Source organism: Amphibalanus amphitrite, unplaced genomic scaffold (assembly GCF_019059575.1).
Source record: "Amphibalanus amphitrite isolate SeventyFive unplaced genomic scaffold, NRLGWU_Aamphi_draft 001514F_arrow, whole genome shotgun sequence".
Lineage (NCBI taxonomy): Eukaryota > Metazoa > Arthropoda > Thecostraca > Balanomorpha > Balanidae > Amphibalanus > Amphibalanus amphitrite.
The window spans coordinates 32,485-52,971 of NW_024883007.1; the positions used below are offsets into that span (position 1 = coordinate 32,485).

The window sequence follows — 20,487 nt, forward strand, 5'->3', positions numbered from 1 at the left end:
TTTACCTTCAGAAAAAGTATTTTATTTTGGTTTATAAGGGTTATGAGGATCAAAACTCGTTAGTACTTAAAATATTTTTATTTGACTTTTCAGTCAATCGGGAAAATTTATCGCTGGCTCCTGTATCTAGACAATAAATTTTCTCCCTTACACCAAAATTTTATGCTGCCATATCCGTTGTCATGGTTACAGGCAGCATTGCGAAATTCAAGGCCATATTGGAAAATTGATATAAAGTGGTAAGGGTTGAATGAGGGCAAATTTTTGCTTTATTTGTTCTGTTGTTATTGAGCTGCATCTCATTTGATATGTGGTTTTGTGCTGCAGCGATATACCTGGATTTGCTATGAAGTAACTTCAAAGTATCTTGATCTGCAGAGAAATGTCAAAGAAGGATAAGGATGCAACTCTCTGCTGTGAAGTGACACATTCATTCATGCCAGTCCCACTACCTCCAGATGACCCCAGATTCAAGGTAAATGATACCATAAGTGGTTGGAATATTCAGCAATAGGTATTTGCAGCATGCGACGCACTTTGACCTGCCCATTTGTCAATCACTTTGCCTTCAACTCTTTCTTATATCTTGCACCTACCTATGCTATTCTTGCAAGTGTGCACACTTTCACTGTGAAAAATGCTGTAGATTGAGATGCATAGCTTCATATGTCAGATTATTCCATACCAACTAATCAGACTAAATCATTGGGAGTGAGTGTGACCATTTTCTAAACCCCAGCAACGTGTCGAGAACACCTTCCGCCTGGATCCGGAGGCCAGCGAGAGGTTCAGGTGCGGCCACGCCAAGGACCTTGTACAGGCGCGCCTGACGGAGGCCCTGCAGGGGGTGCAGTACGACGTGGAGCAGGCCCGGTCTCTGGCAGTGAGCATCGCCAACAACATCAGACTGGACCTGGAGCAGCTATACCTGCCCAGGTACATAAGTCTAGATAACTAAGCTCTAATATTTCATAGTTGGATGCCACTACAACCATGCTACTGTTGTCTTGGTGTGTACCTACTTTATAGTGCCTCAGTGGTTGGGTCTTGGGGAGAATGCTACTGATTATAGCAACGTAGAAGGTGGGTGTGGCCTACCGCCTATGGCCATTGGCAGTTAAAATCTGATTCATTGCTTGGCAAATGAAGAGCAGATTCCTCAATCTAGTGAACAATTCAAATAAGGTAGCATTGGCAAATACATTCATTTCTTAAGAAATCCTGTTTTTAGTTCATCATTTATGACCGGCTAAAGCACAACCTCTGTGCATTCCAGGTATAAGCTGGTGGCACACGTGCTGATCAGTGAGCGGCGCGACCAGGGCCTGGCGGTGGGATGCCGCTTCCTCTGGGATGACGCCAAGGACAACTTTGCTACGGCGACATTCGAGAACCAGACGTTGGTCGCTGTGGCCGCCGTGTTCGGCACCTACTGCGAGTGACGATACTGGGACTGTGTTGGTTGCATATGGATGCGAGTGATGACGCTCAGTAAACGCCAGTCAGTGATTCATTGTGACAATTAGTGAAGGCATCAGACGTCAGTGTGATGTCAGTGACGTGGGTCACTGGCCTGGAGGTGATGTGAGAAGGCGACATTGACCAGTGGCTACAACTGACTTACTTTTGAATTGTGATTTCAACTTGTTAGGTCGATGTATCAAGGATAGAGGGTGGATTGTTAAGGCCTTGTACGAATGCTGGCTCCACCGATAGGCTTTCAGAACATATTACATAACAGTGAGAAGGGTGTCAAAATGGGCGACACAGCTACGGAAGAAACTGTGAACGACACGCCCTGCATCGATGTTCGGACTAGCCGGAACCGTGATGGAGACGATAAATGTCTCGATCCGGTCGGGACAGTGGATGACAGTGAAACCCGAACCATGAGCGAGAAGAACGACAGTGAACCCGCTAACACTGAAGGGCAGGATGACGAATCTAGTGAATGTCGTGACAATGATGCGTCTCCGTTACGTAGAGACCATGGTTCTGGTGGAGACGGCTGTGACGGACCTGCAGTGGATTGCGAGCTCAGCGGTACGTCTCCTGACCAGAGGGACGGTGGCTCTGAGACTGCCGGCGCCGCGGAGAGGCCCCACAGCTCCGGGTGGCTGGTGGACGAGCCGGCCCAGCTGTCACGGCTGTACGGCGCCGCGGGTCTGCGGCCCGACCTCCGCCTGTGGCGGATCGCCACTCCGTTCCTGATGGACCAGCAGGCGGCCGCGATCGCCCGGGAGATGGAGACTGGTCAGACGGCGGTCCGGCGCCGGAGGAGGCCGCCGCCGCCTCAGACGGAGGATCCCGTCACCGCCGGCGCCGCCCGGCTGCTGACCGAGCTCCACTCCACCGCCGACAGTCCCACACCGAGCGAGTACCGGGAGAACAACAGTGCGGCGCGTCGGGCGGCGAGGGAGGTACTGGAGGGGTCCGAGGAGCCGCTGACTGCTCCCCGGCAGGGCGGTAACCCGACGGACGAGCCGTGTTTTATGGAGAGCGGCGGACACCGGTACGTACTGCCGGCTCGCAGCGCCTTCCTCTGTGGTGACGTCACGGCGGCGTTTGATGACGTCACTGTGGTCAGTCAGCTGCTCGGCGACGGGCCGAGGTTTGACTGTGTGCTGCTGGACCCGCCCTGGAGCAACCGATTTGTGAGGAGAAAGCGGAAACGGCACGGGTAAGTGGACTGTTCTGTTTACGGTCTCTCTACCATTTGGTACGGTTCGATTGCGAGAACCTGCAATAGGGTCGTAAGATATATGTACGTTCGCCGCTCGGCACCCGTGCATGGGATCGCAATGCGGACAATTTGTCTTCCGACATTCGGAAGAAACGGTGATGTTTTTGAACGTGTGTGCCTATGACTGCCAAAGTCCGCACCTTATCTCATACTCGTATACGCCGCACACCCAAAATACGCGGCTGTGGCAAGTTTATATCCGCGGTTAACAGTTTTAAATTCATGCTGCTAAAAAAAAATGCGTCATAAGGTCACCTCACGTCGTTTCTAAGCTGCTACGGACTCATTCCACGCTTCACACCACTCACCAGCTCCAGCGGCGTGTCCGTCCGGCCCGGTGTCTCCCCGTCTGACCTCTGTTCCGCCCGTCCGTCTCGGCCAGTTACCGGTCACTGGAGGCCGCAGAGCTGGCCAGTCTCCCGCTGCCTCGGCTGGCCGCCCCCGGCGCTCTGGTGGCCGTCTGGTGTACTAACAGTACCGCACACGGCCGCACGCTGCGCCACACGCTGCTGCCCGCCTGGGGCGTCCGCGAGATCGCCCTCTGGCACTGGGTCAAGGTCAGTAATTCGACGCAGTAGCATCAGTATCGACCGACACGTCTTGTCGAGGCGGCCAGCTGGGGTACTGGCGTGATGACGGCTGGGTACCCTGCAACATCTGTCTCAATATGTCATTGAAAGATGAGGCGGGGAAAACTTTTTTGGTGTCCCAGTTGTCCTGTAAGAATGCTCGCATAATTGTCAATTGGAGGTCATTGAACGCTTCATCGTCTTATTATATTTGGGATGTTGAAGTGACGAGGATGGTCCTGAGCGCAATGCTTCTAATTACCCTTCATCCAAAGGTGACCCCTACACTAACCCTCCCCCGTGACTCCCTCCCCTCCGCACCCACAGGTGACCCGTTACGGTCGTCCGATCACCAGCGGCTCGCACCACTCCAAGCAGCCGTACGAGCAGCTGGTCCTGGGCCGACTGGGCGCGGCGCCGACCGGTCTGCCGCCGCTGCCAGCCGAGAGACTTATTGTCAGCGTACCCTGTGCCGTCCACTCGCGGAAACCGCTGCTGCATGGTGAGGGGGGAGGCTGGCGCCTGGCGGCGTGCTAGGTGTAGCAGAATGCTCTGGGTGATGGATCCAATATACATTAACATCTTACAACTGTGGAGAACTGCTGTGGTTAGTGTGATGTCTGCAGTCCTGAATTGGTAATATGTCACTGAATGCTGAATAGGTTAGGTAACGGTCTGCTAACCAATGACCCCATGACTGTCGTGATTGCTGTCAACATCCGGGTCCCTACCATCAATATTAATCCCCAGCGCTGTTTGTGAACGCTATTATATCGCCGCCTTGACTCGCCCCGCGGTGTCATCCCGCTCATCTAACCCTCACCTGTCTGCGCCGTGCGTCCGCAGACCTGCTTCGTCCGTACCTGCCGTCCGGGTACCGCGGTCTGGAGGTGTTCGCCCGCGGTCTGGCGCCCGGCTGGACGGCCTGGGGCGACCAGCCGCTGCTGCTTCAGAGGGTGGGAGGTCTGCTGATCACCCGGCGGCAGGCTGAGGAGGTACAGCAAGCTGAGGAGGCACAGCAGAAGGCCGAGGGGCGACGGCGGGACGAGGAGCTAGAGCAGGCTGAGAAGTCACGAAAGGCTGAGCAGCAACAGAGCGACGATGAGTTACAACAGCGGACCGAAATACATCAGGATGGAAGGCGGTACGACTAGCAGCAGCAGGATGGGCAACATGGCGAACAGCAGGGCAAGCCGCAACAGGACTATGGACTCCAAGGTGTTGAGCGCCAGTCTAATAAGAAGCAGGAGCCTGATGGACAATGTAATGCGAAAGAACAGCTGGAGAAACAGCTGGAGGTCCGATAGAAGTCAGCCTTTGGACGGTTAGGCATGTGTGACCAAACGATGAGTCGTTTGAAAATCTAATGGTTTATCGGTGTGACCGCCGGTTAAATGGTTTACCGTCCGGTCACGGACTGATTGTGATGCCGCGAGTGACGTCTGATACTGCCTGTCGTGCGTTCCAGTCCGCCCATTCCAGTGTGATGTGATGAGCCTGTTGCTAAAAGTTAGTGGTTCGTGATCTGTGTTAGCTGCTTGTAGTACAATATTGCCAGCTCTCAGTGCAATACCACTGCCAACAGTGTACCAGAATCAGCGCGTGTGTCGAGCAATTATTACCGGGGTAGGCTGCGCACCAGTCTGTAATGCGTGGTTCGCGCCGATCCATTGTTCAATGTTCATGGAAAAGGTGTTCTCTGTTAGCCTCTATTATGTCTGTAGACTATCGCCGTTGTCGAATGAATTAAATGTCGCACTGTCCGCCTCGCCGAACCCTTCCCCGAATCTCCGCTAATGTTTTATGTTATATTCCGTCTGTCCACATGTGCTCAATCGATCACACAGTACATAAAGATCTCGTCGGACCGCGCTCATTGCAATCCGCTCGCTGTACACAGAAAACATACCGGTGTCGCCGAGCCGCTCTAGTCTCTACAGCCGCTGCGGGCCGCGCCGCGCGGCGGGGTGCTCTAGCCGGCACTGTCGGCGGCCCGGTCTCGGCCGAGGTCACGCGCCGACAGGTCACCGGTACAGGTAGTCGGCCTCGATGTTGGCCGCGATCTCAGACTCCCATCGGTCGCCATTGCTCAGCAGTTTCTCCTTGTTGTAGAGCAGCTCCTCGTGGGTTTCCGTCGAGAACTCGAAGTTGGGGCCCTGTGGACGGTACGATCGATTAGGAAGAACTTACATTGGGTTGGCTAACTGATACGGAGCATCGAGCCTAACAAAACGGGGAAAGCGACAAGTGTAACATACATGGTGTAACTCTCCACACTTACATGTTTATCAACCCACCAGAGAGAAGAGGCAAGTAATTTTAGGTAGTCGGTACTTCTATTTACATTCTCGCACCGCTCCATTGTAATCCGATATCCGCAAACACAGCCAACCCAACCTAATGCCTCTCAAACACACCTCCTCGGTCCCGATGGCCCCTCTGCGCCACTGCAGCGGACGCGGCGCCGCGGACTAAATATAACTTACACTGCATATAAGGGCGGGATACTAAGGGCGGGTTCGCAGTCCCCTCAGACGAACAACATTCTACGCAGTCCGGCAGACTCCGAACCCGGGGTAAAGCACAGCGGACCCACCTCAGCATATTGTTGTCTGACAAACCCGATGTACTGCGCTCCTGGTTTGTACATACATAACCATGAGCATGTGTGCCGTCAAACGAGGCAATCTCGCCATATCACACTGCCCAAGTCTAGCAACAATCACGGGAAACGCCGATTTGTGTACCGGGCTGCCGACCTGTACAACCGAATGGTGATCGCCAGGGACAGAGATCACATGTCACTGCGCAGCATTAAGGCATCTATCCGTGATGACCTAACCAGCCATTGAACACAACGGTCGTGTATTTTGTGTCATATTAGGTCCACTGTATTGATCGGTCTTATTAGGTGTCTTTTATGAAGTGTTCATTGTGTGCTCATATTGCATTGTATATGACGAAGGTCGCAAAATAGCCCTGCACCAGTGGAGCGACCTTATTCGGTAAATACATACATACATACATACATACCTCGACGATGGCGTCCACGGGGCAGGCCTCCTGGCAGAAGCCGCAGTAGATGCACTTGGTCATGTCGATGTCGTAGCGCGTGGTGCGCCGGCTGCCGTCCGCGCGCTCCTCGGCCTCGATCGTGATGGCCTGGGGTCGCCGGAGGGGAGGGGAGGGGTCATGGTTCATATCGGGACACATTGATAGAAGTAGTCGTCCAGTGACAGTTATCATGTAATGTGAAAAATGCGTAGTGAAATCAATCTCCTCAATTGCTCGCACTATGTAATTTATTCTACAAAAAGTAAAACCTACTCAGACTCTACGACATGTTGCTGGGATTGCTAAGTTTGTCAAGCAATCAAGAACATAGGAAAAGCTTGTGTAAAGACTACAAAGAATATCGTTATCGTGTTTATTCCCGAAGTAATGGCAAGACCAACGGCAACGTGCTGATAAAATCCATGGAATTCGAACATGTTCCAGAGTCTGAATAACCCGGTCATTCAACATGAACATTTCTCATAACAGCTGCAGCTCAGCCCACCTGGTATTAGTTCCCCACTATTCCTCGACCCTCCAGTCCCTCACCTGTGCCGGGCAGACGGCCTCGCACAGTTTGCAGGCGATGCAACGCTCCTCGCCGCTTGGATAGCGCCGCAACGCGTGCTCGCCGCGGAACCGGGGGCTCAGCGGTCCCTTCTCAAACGGGTAGTTTATGGTGGCCGGCTCCTTGAAGATCATACCAAGCGTGACCGCCATACCTAACAGACACGTGAATAAGGTGAGTGAATTTTTGGACAAAATGTGGGGAAAGGGGGTGCAACAGTGATTCTCAAATATGCAGAATATGCTTCAGACCACAACTGAGGGCTCAAACAGCAGCTGGTTCATAAAACAATTATTGAGCCATCTATTCTGCATTGAGAATTTTGAACAGGCAAGCAAAACTAATAGGCACACAAGCAAGGGCTATTTTGTTAAAAATGTTTTGCTGACAGTTGTTCTGAGGTTAATAGTCCCATCTCACCTCTGGCCAGCTCTGTGAAGAAGATGGTCTGCGAGACCCGGTCAGTGACATCCTTGAAGTCCATGCTTTGCTCTCCCTTATTAACACGGACAAAACTGGAAGCTGGCCGTGACAGCTGCTGCAGGCACCGACCACCTGCCAGTAATAAAATCGTGTAAATCACTACCTACAAAATATTCAGTGCATGCCCAATCTGACCACTGTATCAATATTTCATAAACAGTGGTAAATGGGGCATTGACATTTGACAAGCAGCTCAGGCAAGCTGCTCAGCTGAGGCTCAGGGCTGATGATGCTCGGAACTCCTCAGCCAACATCCAAGCTACCCCTAATGTGAAAACGTTCTAACAACTTTGGAATGTTTGCAATGTTGATGCAAGTGAAAAATATGCTAAATTTGATTCAGATTAATAGATACCTACTTAACAATTTCAATGCTTTACAGGATTAAAAATGACTTGCTTAACCTTTAAAAAGGGCAAAATTGTCACCTAAAACGCAGTTCACACTTGACCGTCAGTCTGTCGGTGTCGGGCCCGTCACCGTCGACCTGACGGCCTGCAGCCCGTCGAACGAAAGTTGAGATTTGGTAGCTCCCATTGGCTGCCATATATTGTGACAGAAATGGCGCACCATTTTCGAGATTGACGCAGATGGGGGAAGGGGATGGGGAGGCCGAGAGGTTAAATATTATTTGAATTACAGAAATAAAATACCACTCATTTACATTTTTATGTCAAATATTGCTGAAATTTTATTTAAATGAAAGACACATAGGTTCGCTGATTTAAATCAGGGATCGAATCTCAAGATATCGTGCCGTAATAAACATTTTCATCTAAAAAATGGATGGAAATTGGTATTAATACTCTTAAAAATGCATATAAGCTTAATGCTGCATGAGAACGTTCCTTTTCCTCTTCCTCCAACACGCAGATATTCAAACCGACGGGCCCGTCACCGTCAAAAGTTGAACATTGCTGAACTTTCCAAAGCGACGGCCGTCAGGTCCGGCGCCGGCGCAGTCAGCTGTTGCCGACCGTCAAACGCTGCCGGTTCACACATGCCCGTCGACCTGACGGCCGTCGCTCCGTCAGATTCGGCCGTTTTGACGGTGTCGGGCCCGTCACCGGCAGACCTTACGGGCAAGTGTGAACTGCGTTTTACCTGCCCGCGAAACGGTGTACAAACGTGCCAACGACATGGCAGTAGTGACTGAGTATTACTTTAGAGCAATTAGTTCTGAAAGAGTATTTTCCGAATAAAAATAACTAAAATCAACCTATCAGTCGCTCTTGGCTTAGAAGTACCAGTAGCAACCAGTAGTGTGTTTTCTCTCGTGGTGTAAAAATACGGTTTATATAGCCTTGAAAAATACACACAGGCAGCAGCTGATTGCGAAAATGTAGTGAAAATGGCGAGGAAGCGCCGAAATAAGCCTTCCTAAAAGCAGCCGACAAGCAAATCAAAATTTCAACATTATTTCATCACGGTCATTGTTATTTCAGATTATTATTATTGGCACGTAAACATACGACATAATTGGATCAGAACAATTGGTGTTTTTATCATTGTGTGATACTTTTTGAACTCTTGGTTGGATAGATTTGTGATTGCGTCCATCCTCGATCCTCGACATCCCTTGATTATGGTCATGGCTCATCAATAATAATAATCATCATCATCATAGCTCTGATAGCTCTGGATAGCTCCCATAGCTCATAGTCCTTGGTTCACGGTGTACACCTATAGTGGCTCATGGCACAATATATAAGAAGCTGCCTGTAGAATGTAATGTGTGTTGTTATGCTTTCGGCTGTCGTGGCGTGTGGACGTGTCCAGTCGAGCTCCAGCTTCCATTGCAATTACAAACTATTTGCACACTTATCACTCATCACTGATACATTTTGGGCACTTCTGGTCAAAGAACACTCAAATGCCTACGCAAATCCAGTAAGATGCCACTTTCAAGGTCACCACCACCCACCGGGAGGACGCGCCGGACAGTTTCAAAATCCGATTCTACACGCATTTCGACGAATGTGGAAAATCTTCCAGCGTCACTTTCGCCTCAAACTCGTGAGGATGGCGTTGTGGGCGTCCCCGTGGACAATGGGAAGAATGTGAACGCGTTGGCAAAGACCAAGAAAACCAGTGTAAGTACTGATGAAAGTGATCGTGAAAAGGAGAAGTTAAATCCGGAAAGAGAAGGTAAGAAGCAGCGCTCAGGCAAAACGGCCACCGTAACCTCAGATGAGAGAGAGGAAAATGCAGGGGAAACAGCTAAGGGAAGGAACAGTAGACCAGAACGCAAAGACATTCAGCATAATAGACAGGAAGTGGGAGGGAAAGAAACTGCTCGCACTAGGGGGGCAACCCTTGTAGAGGATGGTATTGGTAACTGCGATGTCAGTGCTACCAAGGCGTCAGGCGAAGACCCCTCTGAGCGGGAGAAAACTATTCCTGCCACTAAAATCAGTGAGAGGGAGGGCTCGGGAAAACCCACACTCACTGGGTCAGCCATCATCCCTATGCAGGAAAGCCTGGATACAACCCAAATTCTTGATGAAATGGAGAAAAATGATCCCCCAGAGGTGCGTAGACTTGACAGCGAAGTTTATAAACCATGGGGATCCAGATCCACAAACACAAGCCCAGAACCGGGAGCACCAAAACCAGCAGGAGGGACAAAGAACGACAGGTCAACTTGCAAAGGCGGTCCAGGGAAACCAAAGTGTGGCACTCTAGTTAAGGAAGGAGAGGATGCAATTGAGTGTGAGAGATGCATGAACTGGTTTCATTCCAAATGTCAATCAGTGTCAAAAGCAGCTATGGGAGCGCTTAACAAATGGCACGGCACTCTAGTCTGGCTCTGCGACCAGTGTACCAAATCACTGAAAGCTATACCTGAACCCCCGAAACCCTGTCACTGCTCGGAACTTGCTCAGTCAATAAACGAATTGAAAGCTGTGGCTCGTCACAATGCCAAGGTCCTCAATGACTCAATCCAGAACCAGGAAAAGCTGTTCACTGGACAGTGCAAGCTCATAGACAAATTGTCAAGCACTACCATTGATGAGGGACAGAGGCTGAGCTATGCAGAAGCAGTAAAGGGAGTTGGGGATGAGGTAGTGGAGAAAGTGGCAAAAAGGATTGAAAAGCTGCCAGCGGTGATGTTGCCAGTGAAGCGCTCCCATGAAGAAGTCGCAGGTCTCATCGATGAGATCCAGGATAAGGAAAGACGGAAGCTCAACCTTGTTATTCATAATCTGCCAGAATCAGAGGGCCAGTCATATGCAGTCAGGGCAGAAGAGGATGGAATGAAGTTTAGAACCATGGTCAAGGAGGGTCTTAAGCTCATGGTCAAAACTACAAAGAACTTCCGAGTTGGCAAGAAAGTGGAGAACAAGCCGAGGCTTCTAGTTGTCACTCTCATCAATATGGAGGACAAAATGGAGATCCTCAGGTCAGCAGCATCCCTGCGGGACACCACTTGGAACAGGGTGTACATCACCCCTGACCTTACCTGGCAGGAGAGAGAGAAGGGCAGGCAGTTGAGGAGTGAGCTAGCTCGACGGAAGGAAGCAGGCGAAGTGAACATTGGAATAAGACATGGCAAGATAGTCCCTATCGCTGCCGCTGTCCCTAAGAGGCCTCAAACCCAAAGAACACAGCACGCTCAAACTCAGCACCAGCAACAGGACATCACTATCACAGCAAGCCAGGAGATCAATGCTTTGACAAATGGCAGTGCTGGCACGCCAGTCACCCCAAACGGACAAGCTGGGCCCAATAGGTCAAACGAATGGGAGAATGATGGCCTTGGGGCGCCCAGACAATCAGAACAGGGTGGGGCTGCTGCGGCCCCAGACCCAACCCCTCAGCAGTGACTAGATGGGGCTAGAGAAGTTGGAGAACCTGAGAGGGAACCGGCTTCAGCCAACAAGAGGAAGCAGCTAAAAGTGATCTACACCAACATAGACCAGTTTGTTAACAAAAGAGACGATCTTTGTATGATGGTTGCGACTGTGGAACCAGATGTGATTCTCCTGGCTGAGGTGATCCCCAAAGCTCAGCTCAAGCCTATTGGGCAAGCACTGCTAGCCATCCCATACTACACAATGTACCTAAACTTCGACCCAGAGGTCTGCAACCTCGGCAGAGAAGGGCGACGGGGCATTGCCATCTTTGTCAAACCAGAACTGAGAGCAACAGAGGTGTCCTTCCCCAATTGCCCACTGGTCGAACACCTATGGATAAAAATACCTCTCCGAAGCCCTGACCAGTTGCTTTTGGGATGCATATACCGAAGTCCCTCAGTCAATGGTTATTTATCCTCTAACAGCCTAATCGACACTTTGAAAATCAGCACGTCATCAAATTTTTCGCATGTTCTGGTCGCAGGCGACATCAACATGCCTCAGATTGACTGGGATACAAACTTCTCACATGCTCCGGACCATCATTTCACCCACGAGTTTATTGAGGGTATACAAGAATGTGGGCTGTTCCAGCATGTCACGAAACCCACCAGATATCGAACAGGCGAGAACCCCAGCACATTGGATGTCATCCTTTCTAATGAAGAGGGGCTGATAAAAAATCTAACTTTTCTCCCTCCAGTGGGAAACAGCGACCACGTTGTGCTGAAATTTGATGTCACCTGCTATGTACAGAGGGTGGAACCATCGTCAGTTCGCCTAAACTACAACAAGGGCAACTACCAACAACTGAATGAATTGATCCGTAGTACAGTTTGGGAGACTGTAGACCCTGCGGACCCTCAGCGACGATTCGAGGTCTTCAATACCACGCTAAATCGTCTCATGTTGAGATGCATCCCAAGGGCATGCCCAACGAGGAAACGTCATAACCTCTACTTGAACAGAGAAGCACTTCGTCTAAAGAACAGAAAAAGGAAGTTATGGAACATATACATACACTCACGAGACGATATCAGCTTCTCCCGGTACAGTCGCTGCAAAAACGACCTGAGACGTCTTACTCGCAACCTCCGCCGGAACTACGAGCAAAAACTCGTCACCAACCTCAGAAACAACCCAAAGGCGTTTTGGTATTATGCTGGGTCAAGGCTAAAGTCGCGCACTGGTGTTGAAGACTTACGCGCAGAGGGTGGCAACCTGACCTCCAATGACCAGGAGAAGGCTGGAGTATTGAACCGCTTTTTCTGCTCAGTCTGCATGCACGAAGGCTCTGAAGACGTGCCAGCCCTCGCGAGCCTTTATGAAGGGCCCACAGTCGACGACGTAGACATCCATGTAGCTCTCGTCAGGAACAAGCTGGCCCAGCTGAAACCCTCCTCTGCGGCGGGCCCAGACGAGATCCACCCCCGGGTTCTCCACGAGACAGCCGACACCATCTCTCCACACCTCGCCACCATCTTCAGGGAATCTCTGGATACGGGGGCTCTCCCGCTTGACTGGAAGCTTGCAAATGTAGTACCAATATACAAGAAGGGCCAGAAGGACGACCCAGGAAACTACAGGCCAGTGAGCTTAACTTCCGTGCCTTGTAAGGTCCTAGAATCCATAATCAGGGACCAACTAATGGCACATCTGCAGTCCGAGAACCTTCTCAGCGACGCCCAACACGGCTTCAGGCCTGGAAGATCGTGCACCACACAACTGCTCCAAACAATCGAAGAGTGGAGTGGTTGGATCGAGAAAGGCGAACCGGTGGACGTCCTCTACTTAGATCTAGCCAAGGCGTTTAACACAGTCCCGCACAGGAGACTCATCGAGAAGGTCAAGGCCCATGGGATAGGAGGAAAGCTGCTTCGCTGGATTGAAGCCTTTCTCTCAGAACGCCAGCAGCGGGTCACGGTTGAGGGCTGTCGATCGGGTTGGGCACCGGTACCTAGCGGAGTCCCACAAGGCTCAGTGTTGGCCCCCCTTCTGTTCATACTGTTTATCAACGACCTCCCAAGAGTGCTTCACTGCGGAGTCAAGATATTCGCGGATGACGGCAAGCTGTACCGTTCGGTCCTCACCCCATCCGGCCCTCTAGCCCTTCAGAGAGACCTGGACGCCGCATCGGACTGGGCGGATGTATGGAAGCTCGAGTTTAATGCAGAAAAGTGCAGAGTCCTCCACATTGGTCGCCAGAACTCCCAGCAAGTCTACCAGCTGAAGGGCGCTCGAATGGAACAGGTGGCGGCAGAGAAGGATCTGGGAGTCTACATAGATACGGAGTTGAAGTTCCGACAACAAGCTGCCGCGGCTGTCAGCAAAGCCTCGCGGATACTTTCCATGATTCAGAGGTCTTTCCAGCTGATTGACAAGTCAACGTTGCCCCTACTGTTCAAGACCCTAGTCCGACCCCACCTTGAATACGGGAACATTGTCTGGGGCCCTTTCAACCGGACAGACCAGAAACGAGTGGAGCGCGTCCAGCGGAGGGCAACCAAGAAGGTCTCGGAGCTGCGCCACCTGCCCTACACTGAGAGACTGCAGGCGTTGAAACTACCATCCCTGTACTACCGTCGAAGGCGCGGTGACATGATAGCGGTATATCAGATGCTACATGGAGGTATTGACCTGGACTCGCGTGTCTTCTTCGACCGCTCAACCGCCCGTGAAACCAGAGGTCACTCGTGGCGCCTCGTGAAGCCGCGCGCGGTCTCCAGAGTCCGCCGAAACGCCTTCTCAGTAAGGGTTATAAACGATTGGAATAGTCTGCCGCCAGAAGTTGTCGACGCCGGTACGCTCAACCAGTTCAAGACCCGCCTAGACACCCACTGGGCAGACTTCGTACACGCGATACCTTACACAGACCAGTAAAACCCACACTAAGCAGCTCGACTGGAACGGACATAAAGGCCAAGTGGCCTATCAAAATTCTGTACTTCTAAGTAAGTAAGTAAGTAAGTAAGTGAAGCTGCTTTTACCTAATACTATAGTTTTTTGGGTTAGAAGTCTTGATTATAAAACAAACTCCTCATGCTACTGAAACCCTGCTGGGATAGTTTTTTTTTTTGCTTTTTTTATTTAACTTTGGTCCAACACATATTAATAGATATATGATTTATTACTATGATACTAGATAGCTATTTGCTTTGCTGTGTTAATCTACCTCTTACCAAGATTCTTATAGATCCTCTTACCATAATTATCAGCACAAAATGAAATATTTGTCCTATCCAAGTTGATTCAGATCAAGATTGGGTTGAGTCAGAGCAAGAGTGGACGAGTGGGATGCAGCCTGACATAACTGATACCATATTATGCAACTGATTGAACAAGCCTGCTGTTTACATATTTCTTACACTTTCAGACCATCAAGATCAAGATGCTGGTTTCCAAGAGCATTGGGAGAGGTTGGCAGCTCGCTGAGCTTCTTGTAAAAAAGCAGCTGAGGTCTGCCATATCTGTGGCCTGCAAGTCGACCACAGCAGCCATCATTGAGAGGGAGATGAAGTATGGAGCACACAACTATCACCCATTGCCTGTGGCCATAGAGAAGGGAAAAGGTAAACCAAAATGTGTATGTCGTTGCTGATCTGTATCATAGATCCCCTAGATCTCTGAACTGAGCACCTCTGTATATGATAGGTTAATGAGCACAGGGTCTTTGGCCACTGCATCTTTCAAATCAATGCCTAGCTCTCTATATGCAGTTTTAATAATTTCAAAAAATGTTGCATTGGTAAATGGGTCTGCTGAGGAAAGGTCACACTCAAGCCAATTGACTAGCTGCTCCTGCACTGCTATAGGGAACACTGAGCTATCAGTTAGTGACTGGTGAAGGACAGCCAAAGTCATTTAGTGGGGTGGTTCGTGTCTGGCTTCGATTGGCACGCTTAACTTTATCGAAATTTTACCGATCAGGTGCCCGTAATCGCCCAATCGGACGGAATGTTTAGTGAATAAACGGTAGGGATCGGGGGCCAGCGTAGCAAGTTTTACTGACATTTAGCTCATGTCTTTGAGCACCTCTCCCCTCCCGTCCCCTCCCCCAGGCGTGTTCCTCTGGGACGTGGAGGGCCGCCGCTACTACGACTTCCTCTCGGCCTACTCCGCCGTGAACCAGGGCCACTGCCACCCGCGGATCATTGGCGCGCTCGTGGATCAGGCTCGGCACCTGACGCTGACCTCGCGGGCCTTCCACAACACGGCGCTGGGCGAGTTTGAACAGTTCGCCTGCGAGCTGTTTGGATACGACAAACTGCTGCCCATGAACACTGGTGAGTGTTGTGCATGCGGCTGACGTGAGGAAGGGGCGGCATGGTCGTGGATCGAAGTAGTAGAATGAATGGTGGGGCTTTTTGTGGAACGGCTCTGAGCTATGTTCTGTAATCGGTTGTTCCTAAGTTATGCATTATAGCTTAGCTTCATTGCATTATGTTATTACCTAGGTAGGTATGTAATATTCGTCGGAATATCTCCATCCTTCAAACTGCTTTGTCGCATGGTCGTATTTATTTGCGATGCATAATCATTCTGCCGGGGAAGCTTATAGTTTTGTTATATTACTTTTCACGAACGCAACTTATCGTTATGCAGATCACAAGCCACGCAGAGTGCACTGTTCCATAGTTCTTGCATCGTTTTGTTTTCGGTAGCTGTCAGCCTCATCCCTTCACGTTCGCTTCTGTTCTGATCGTTCCGCTGCGCGCCGCTCTCAACTCAGGCGTGGAAGGCGGCGAGACTGCCAACAAGCTAGCCAGAAAGTGGGGCTACATGCGGAAAGGCATCCCCGACAACCAGGCTAAGATTGTGTTCTGCGAGAACAACTTCTGGGGCCGCACGCTGAGCGCTGTCTCGTCGTCCACCGATCCGACGGCGTTCACCGGCTTCGGGCCGTTCATGCCCGGATACGAGATCATACCGTATAACAACCTGGAGGCTCTCGAGGTTTGTAGACACGTAGAATGAGTGACCGCGGGAGCGGCCAAAAAGGGTGGTGACACTGGTGACCTTGATGGGTACACGGCTAGTGCTCGATCAGCATCTCAAAGTCCTCCTATCTGGTTAAGAACGACATGGCAGTCTGGAATTGTGCAGTGATTGTGTGGAAAATGTCATTACGATGTGACAATATGTAATATGGACGATATGTAATATGGACAAATATGCTAAGCTCTGGATATTAAGACCGCTTTTCATATGTTTTACTAACTAGAGTTTATCACAGAGCTATCCTTTTGGGCATTATGAGTTAAGTTCTCTGCTTGCCGGAGTTTATCGATTTTTAAATCAGCAACAGCCTGGATTTTCCCTCTCTCACTCAACCCCACCCCTCTCCGTTGCCGCCAGACCAAGTGCCGTGACCCGCACGTGGCCGCCTTCATGGTGGAGCCGATCCAGGGCGAGGCCGGGGTGATGGTGCCTGACGCGGGCTACCTGCGCGGCGTGCGGGACATCTGCAGCCGGCACAATGTGCTGTTCATCGCTGACGAGGTGCAGACCGGCCTGGCTCGCACCGGCCGCCGGCTGGCCTGCGACCATGAGGATGTGAAGCCCGATATTCTGATCCTGGGGAAGGCGTTGTCCGGAGGGGTGCTGCCGGTGAGTGGAGGGGAGGCCGATAGGATGATACGGGGTATAGGGTAAGGACTGTAGGAAGGTGTATGTTAGTTGATATGGAGTACGTACATAGCGTCTGGGCTAGACGAAGGGGTTCTTTTCGGAATATGCTTGCGACGTTTGGCAAGCAAATTGTAATAACTGCGTCTGCTTGCAACAGCAGCTCGATGCTCTATTGAATATGATAGCCATGTGAGCTGTTTGTAGCAACCAGCGATAAAGCAGCTCACTAAGCTATCACGGCCACACATAAAAACCTTTTCCACATAATCATGGTAAATTGTAAAACACTTCCAACGGCTCACCGGCAGTCTCCCGCCCTCACACCCAATCAGAGATGTCTGCGATTTGTCGACGGTACTCCTCACTCACAGACGTACCCCCTCCCTCCATCAGGTGTCTGCGTGTCTGGCGGACGACGACGTCATGCTGTGCCTCCGTCCCGGCGAGCACGGCTCCACGTTCGGCGGTAACCCTCTGGCGTGCCGGGTGGCCATGGCCGCTCTGCAGGTGATGGAAGACGAGCGGCTGGCCGAGCGTGCCGACCGGCTCGGCCGCCTCCTGCGCGCCGAGCTGGCCAAACTGCCTGAGGATAGGGTGTCGGCAGTGAGGGGGAAGGGACTGCTCAACGCTGTGGTCGTATCGGATAGTGAGTACTGGCGGGGACGAGGTGGCCGGCGGGGGGAGGGTAAGGGCCTAGGGGGCTGTGTGTTGAGAGCATGGTCAAATGAGAGGCTGTGATGAGGTAATACTTGTGGGAGGCTATCATTTATGCTCGAAAAAAGGAAGAAAAATGGGCGAATGGGTGGAAAACAAACACTGCCATGCTAAATGGCGCTCTTGCTGAGGAAACATCAAATTTTTAACCACTGGAGTATTCCGTTTGGGGCATATGAGACCTGACCCTAGCCCAGGTCAGCCAAGAGAGCTCTGAGATCCGGCCCATCTGTGTTACTGTAACTCTCCGCTCCTCCGCTCACCATGTCCGCCCCCCCCCCCCCGTCCCGGCAGAGCTGGACGCCTGGGAGGTGTGTGTGCGTCTCTCCGAGAACGGTCTGTTGGCCAAGCCGACCCACGGCGACATTGTCCGGCTGGCACCGCCCCTAGTCATCACCGAGGAACAGCTGATGGAGTGTGTCGACATCATCAGGGACACCATCCTGTCAATGTGAACGGACTGAGTTAGAAGGAGGTTAGCGACAGGTGACTTTATGGGACAGGTCGACCGTCAGGTCAATTTGAGGTCAGCCGTCACGTCAAGCCAGCCGTGAGGTCTGGACAGGTCAGCTGCAAGGTCATATCAGGTCAGCGGTGACCTCACGAAGATAGGCCATTGTGAGGTCATTGTTGGGTCAGCCATCAGGTCAAGACAGCTGTGAGGTCAAGCCAGTCGCGAGGTCACGTCAGGTCAGCGCCGTGTCATCTTCAGGTCACCGTCGAGTCTCCTCCTGACTTCATCTCCAGGACTGCCAGGTCAGCAATAATCTGTAGAATTGACTGCTTAGCTGTCAGAGGCGCCTCTTCGCTCTAATCTGTGCCTTTTACGGTTGTGCATATGACGATGCCTCGCACAGTTTCCAGGTTGTGCTTGCTCTTGCTTCTGCTTGCTCCTTTCTCTGTAGGCAGATGTAGTTAAGTTGCGTGATCTATCCAAGGGTGTTTCTATATGGGTGTAGTTATTTGTTGGGAGTCTCGTGTTTGGGAATACATCTTAGCCCTTACTCTGACTGAGCAGCTTGCAAATTTAGTTGATACCTAATTATGTAGCCAAATTTATCGAAACTTCAGGTTGTTTTGTGCCCCTGGTAAATCTCTTAATCAAAGAGAGTAATATTACTATTTTGGACAATATTCTACAGCTAAGCCAACTAAACTTCATCTTGAATTTTGTTTCTTCCGTGTACACACAGTGTTCCATTGATGAACACAGTTCCAAAATGAACACAATGTTCAACTGTATTGATCTTAGCTTTAAATATTGTTGCCAGTATCAGCTGAACAAAACACGGAGTATTTGTAACTATGATCAATCTTGATTGTCACTAACGCAATATGTCAGTTCATTACTTTTATGCTTAATAGGTGCTTGATTACTACATCACGCTGGGAGCTCACATCATAGCAATATTTTTAGGCGAAAGTTTCCCCCGGCTGGACCTTGCTTTTTGTTTTAATTATATTTACTTGTTTGCAAGTATATCGTTTAAATGAGCGACCGAAGAACAAATTTCCGTCCACTACATTTTAAATACTGAATGGCAACTGAAACAGTGTTGTGATCTTCGGCTGTAATATCAGTTTCATACCTTGAATATCGTGCTCATGACGTTGATATATTATAAGAAGGGGAGATATCGACATAAAAATACTTTGTACGGGTCATATCAATGTTCTGCCCATGTTTATATACTTGCACTGTGAGTGATAACTTTCATATTATAACGTCGAATTGTCCAATGGTGCGGTAAATATGTTGGCCGTGTCTTCCACCGTCTATGTATACCAATGGTACCTATGTGAGACAATACAAACCGCCATTCCTACCCAGTGATTGTCAGTTGTGAGGCTTACGGTCATGGCTCAGTATGAATTGATGACACAATTTACATAGCGGAACAAATTTAAAGGCTTTCATTTTTGTCCTGTCGAACTTTGGCAAATTGGACCGTCTCTAGTCTCTACCTCAACACATCAACATTAGCCATGTTTACTATTGTTCTCAACTTTGTTATCAATTCAGGTCTATCATAGGCCCTATGAAATCTGGGTTACGGTTTCATCCAAATGCCGCTATGGCCGTTGGCTCTCCCGGGAAGTTATCAGTTGAATGTATATTGTATAACTCGCACCTTTCGCCTTTCGGTACAATGTGAAAAGCCGATTATACGCGGCTGACGGGTTGATGCTGTAGTACCGCCGGCTATCGACATGTGGCTCCCATTTAATGCTCCCGAGCTCCGATGGGCCGATGGCCATTTTGACGGTCCTGGATGTCTCGTTCGCTAGTATCTGGATCGTAGCGTGACAAGGCTTGGGGCGACAGTCACCGTGGCCCGCTTCATCGGAGTTCCTACCTCTCCGTGCGGCTCTTTTGCTTTGGTCGTGTTGATTATCAGCGGCTTTCAGTCTTGCGTAGGTAGAAAAATCGGTGCAATTTTATGCTCATCCTATTCACTTTGCCATTTGGTTTCCTCAATGAGCTAATCTGTCTACGTGCTTGGGAGAACATCAGAACACATGATTGGAACGACCTTGTTGAACCAATAACTACCTATCATCCGTGCGAACCCCTCACAAATTCGGCCGTTCCCACCCCATCAACAGCCCGCCGTTTTTATGTCCTTAGACACTCCACTGTTGGTCCGTGGCGACAGGTGGCTCCTGACATCTCCATTACCCTCACACCGTCATCAGTCGGTGCTGTCCCACCGATCGATATACGCCCGGACGCTAATGATGGGTCTGCGCCGCGGGTGACCTCGACTGGGCGGCGGCGGAGAGACTCAGAGGTCGGCGGAGAGACTCTGAGGTCGGCGGCGACCCAGAGGTCGGCGGCGCGACCTTCCGAGGACGCCGTGCGGTGCCGGT

General features: G+C 50.7%; 4 protein-coding genes across 6 annotated transcripts; 3 read left to right on the forward strand and 1 right to left on the reverse strand.

Moving 5' to 3' along the window:
* The first annotated feature begins 176 nt into the window (after positions 1-176).
* Positions 177-5,184, forward strand: LOC122373545. Its single transcript, XM_043351736.1, has 6 exons — positions 177-475; positions 740-936; positions 1,277-2,680; positions 3,126-3,300; positions 3,640-3,814; positions 4,159-5,184. The coding sequence occupies exons 3-6, from the start codon at positions 1,698-1,700 to the stop codon at positions 4,464-4,466; spliced, it is 1,641 nt and encodes a 546-aa protein (XP_043207671.1). The 5' UTR covers positions 177-475; positions 740-936; positions 1,277-1,697; the 3' UTR covers positions 4,467-5,184.
* Positions 437-1,442, forward strand: LOC122373550 (dynein light chain Tctex-type 5-like). The gene is made up of 3 exons (XM_043351742.1): positions 437-475; positions 740-936; positions 1,277-1,442. The coding sequence occupies exons 1-3, from the start codon at positions 437-439 to the stop codon at positions 1,440-1,442; spliced, it is 402 nt and encodes a 133-aa protein (XP_043207677.1).
* On the reverse strand, positions 5,107-8,677 carry LOC122373547 (NADH dehydrogenase (ubiquinone) 23 kDa subunit). Of its 2 annotated transcripts, none has more exons than XM_043351739.1 (5): positions 8,522-8,677; positions 7,355-7,489; positions 6,916-7,088; positions 6,346-6,474; positions 5,107-5,468 (listed from the first exon to the last, which is right to left on the reverse strand). In XM_043351739.1, the coding sequence occupies exons 1-5, from the start codon at positions 8,556-8,558 to the stop codon at positions 5,337-5,339; spliced, it is 606 nt and encodes a 201-aa protein (XP_043207674.1). In that variant the 5' UTR covers positions 8,559-8,677; the 3' UTR covers positions 5,107-5,336. The 2 variants fall into 2 exon arrangements, with proteins under 2 accessions (XP_043207674.1, XP_043207675.1); XM_043351740.1 differs by lacking the exon at positions 8,522-8,677 and adding an exon at positions 7,846-7,870.
* A 473-nt stretch (positions 8,678-9,150) lies between these two features.
* LOC122373546 (ornithine aminotransferase, mitochondrial-like) lies at positions 9,151-19,442 on the forward strand. 2 transcript variants are annotated; one of them, XM_043351738.1, is made up of 7 exons: positions 9,151-9,510; positions 14,648-14,843; positions 15,333-15,557; positions 16,004-16,227; positions 16,630-16,881; positions 17,296-17,548; positions 17,911-19,442. In XM_043351738.1, the coding sequence occupies exons 1-7, from the start codon at positions 9,313-9,315 to the stop codon at positions 18,069-18,071; spliced, it is 1,509 nt and encodes a 502-aa protein (XP_043207673.1). In that variant the 5' UTR covers positions 9,151-9,312; the 3' UTR covers positions 18,072-19,442. The 2 variants fall into 2 exon arrangements, with proteins under 2 accessions (XP_043207673.1, XP_043207672.1); XM_043351737.1 differs by having other exon boundaries at positions 9,357-9,565.
* The last annotated feature ends 1,045 nt before the right edge of the window (positions 19,443-20,487 follow it).

Excerpts from the sequence above, each read along its gene's own strand:
- LOC122373545 (XM_043351736.1), top strand. The coding sequence starts at position 1,698 with ATGCTGGCTCCACCGATAGGCTTTCAGAACATATTACATAACAGTGAG. Across the intron at positions 3,301-3,639 it reads CCCTCTGGCACTGGGTCAAG|GTGACCCGTTACGGTCGTCC; the intron begins GTCAGTAATTCG and ends CCGCACCCACAG. Across the intron at positions 3,815-4,158 it reads GCGGAAACCGCTGCTGCATG|ACCTGCTTCGTCCGTACCTG; the intron begins GTGAGGGGGGAG and ends GTGCGTCCGCAG.
- LOC122373550 (XM_043351742.1), top strand. The coding sequence starts at position 437 with ATGCCAGTCCCACTACCTCCAGATGACCCCAGATTCAAG. Across the intron at positions 476-739 it reads CAGATGACCCCAGATTCAAG|CAACGTGTCGAGAACACCTT; the intron begins GTAAATGATACC and ends TCTAAACCCCAG. Across the intron at positions 937-1,276 it reads GAGCAGCTATACCTGCCCAG|GTATAAGCTGGTGGCACACG; the intron begins GTACATAAGTCT and ends TGTGCATTCCAG.
- LOC122373547 (XM_043351739.1), bottom strand. The coding sequence starts at position 8,558 with ATGTCGTTGGCACGTTTGTACACCGTTTCGCGGGCAG. Across the intron at positions 6,475-6,915 it reads AGGCCGTCTGCCCGGCACAG|GCCATCACGATCGAGGCCGA; the intron begins GTGAGGGACTGG and ends CGGCGACCCCAG. Across the intron at positions 5,469-6,345 it reads CCGTGGACGCCATCGTCGAG|GGCCCCAACTTCGAGTTCTC; the intron begins GTATGTATGTAT and ends TACCGTCCACAG.
- LOC122373546 (XM_043351738.1), top strand. The coding sequence starts at position 9,313 with ATGCCACTTTCAAGGTCACCACCACCCACCGGGAGGACGCGCCGGACA. Across the intron at positions 16,228-16,629 it reads ACAACCTGGAGGCTCTCGAG|ACCAAGTGCCGTGACCCGCA; the intron begins GTTTGTAGACAC and ends CGTTGCCGCCAG. Across the intron at positions 16,882-17,295 it reads TGTCCGGAGGGGTGCTGCCG|GTGTCTGCGTGTCTGGCGGA; the intron begins GTGAGTGGAGGG and ends TCCCTCCATCAG.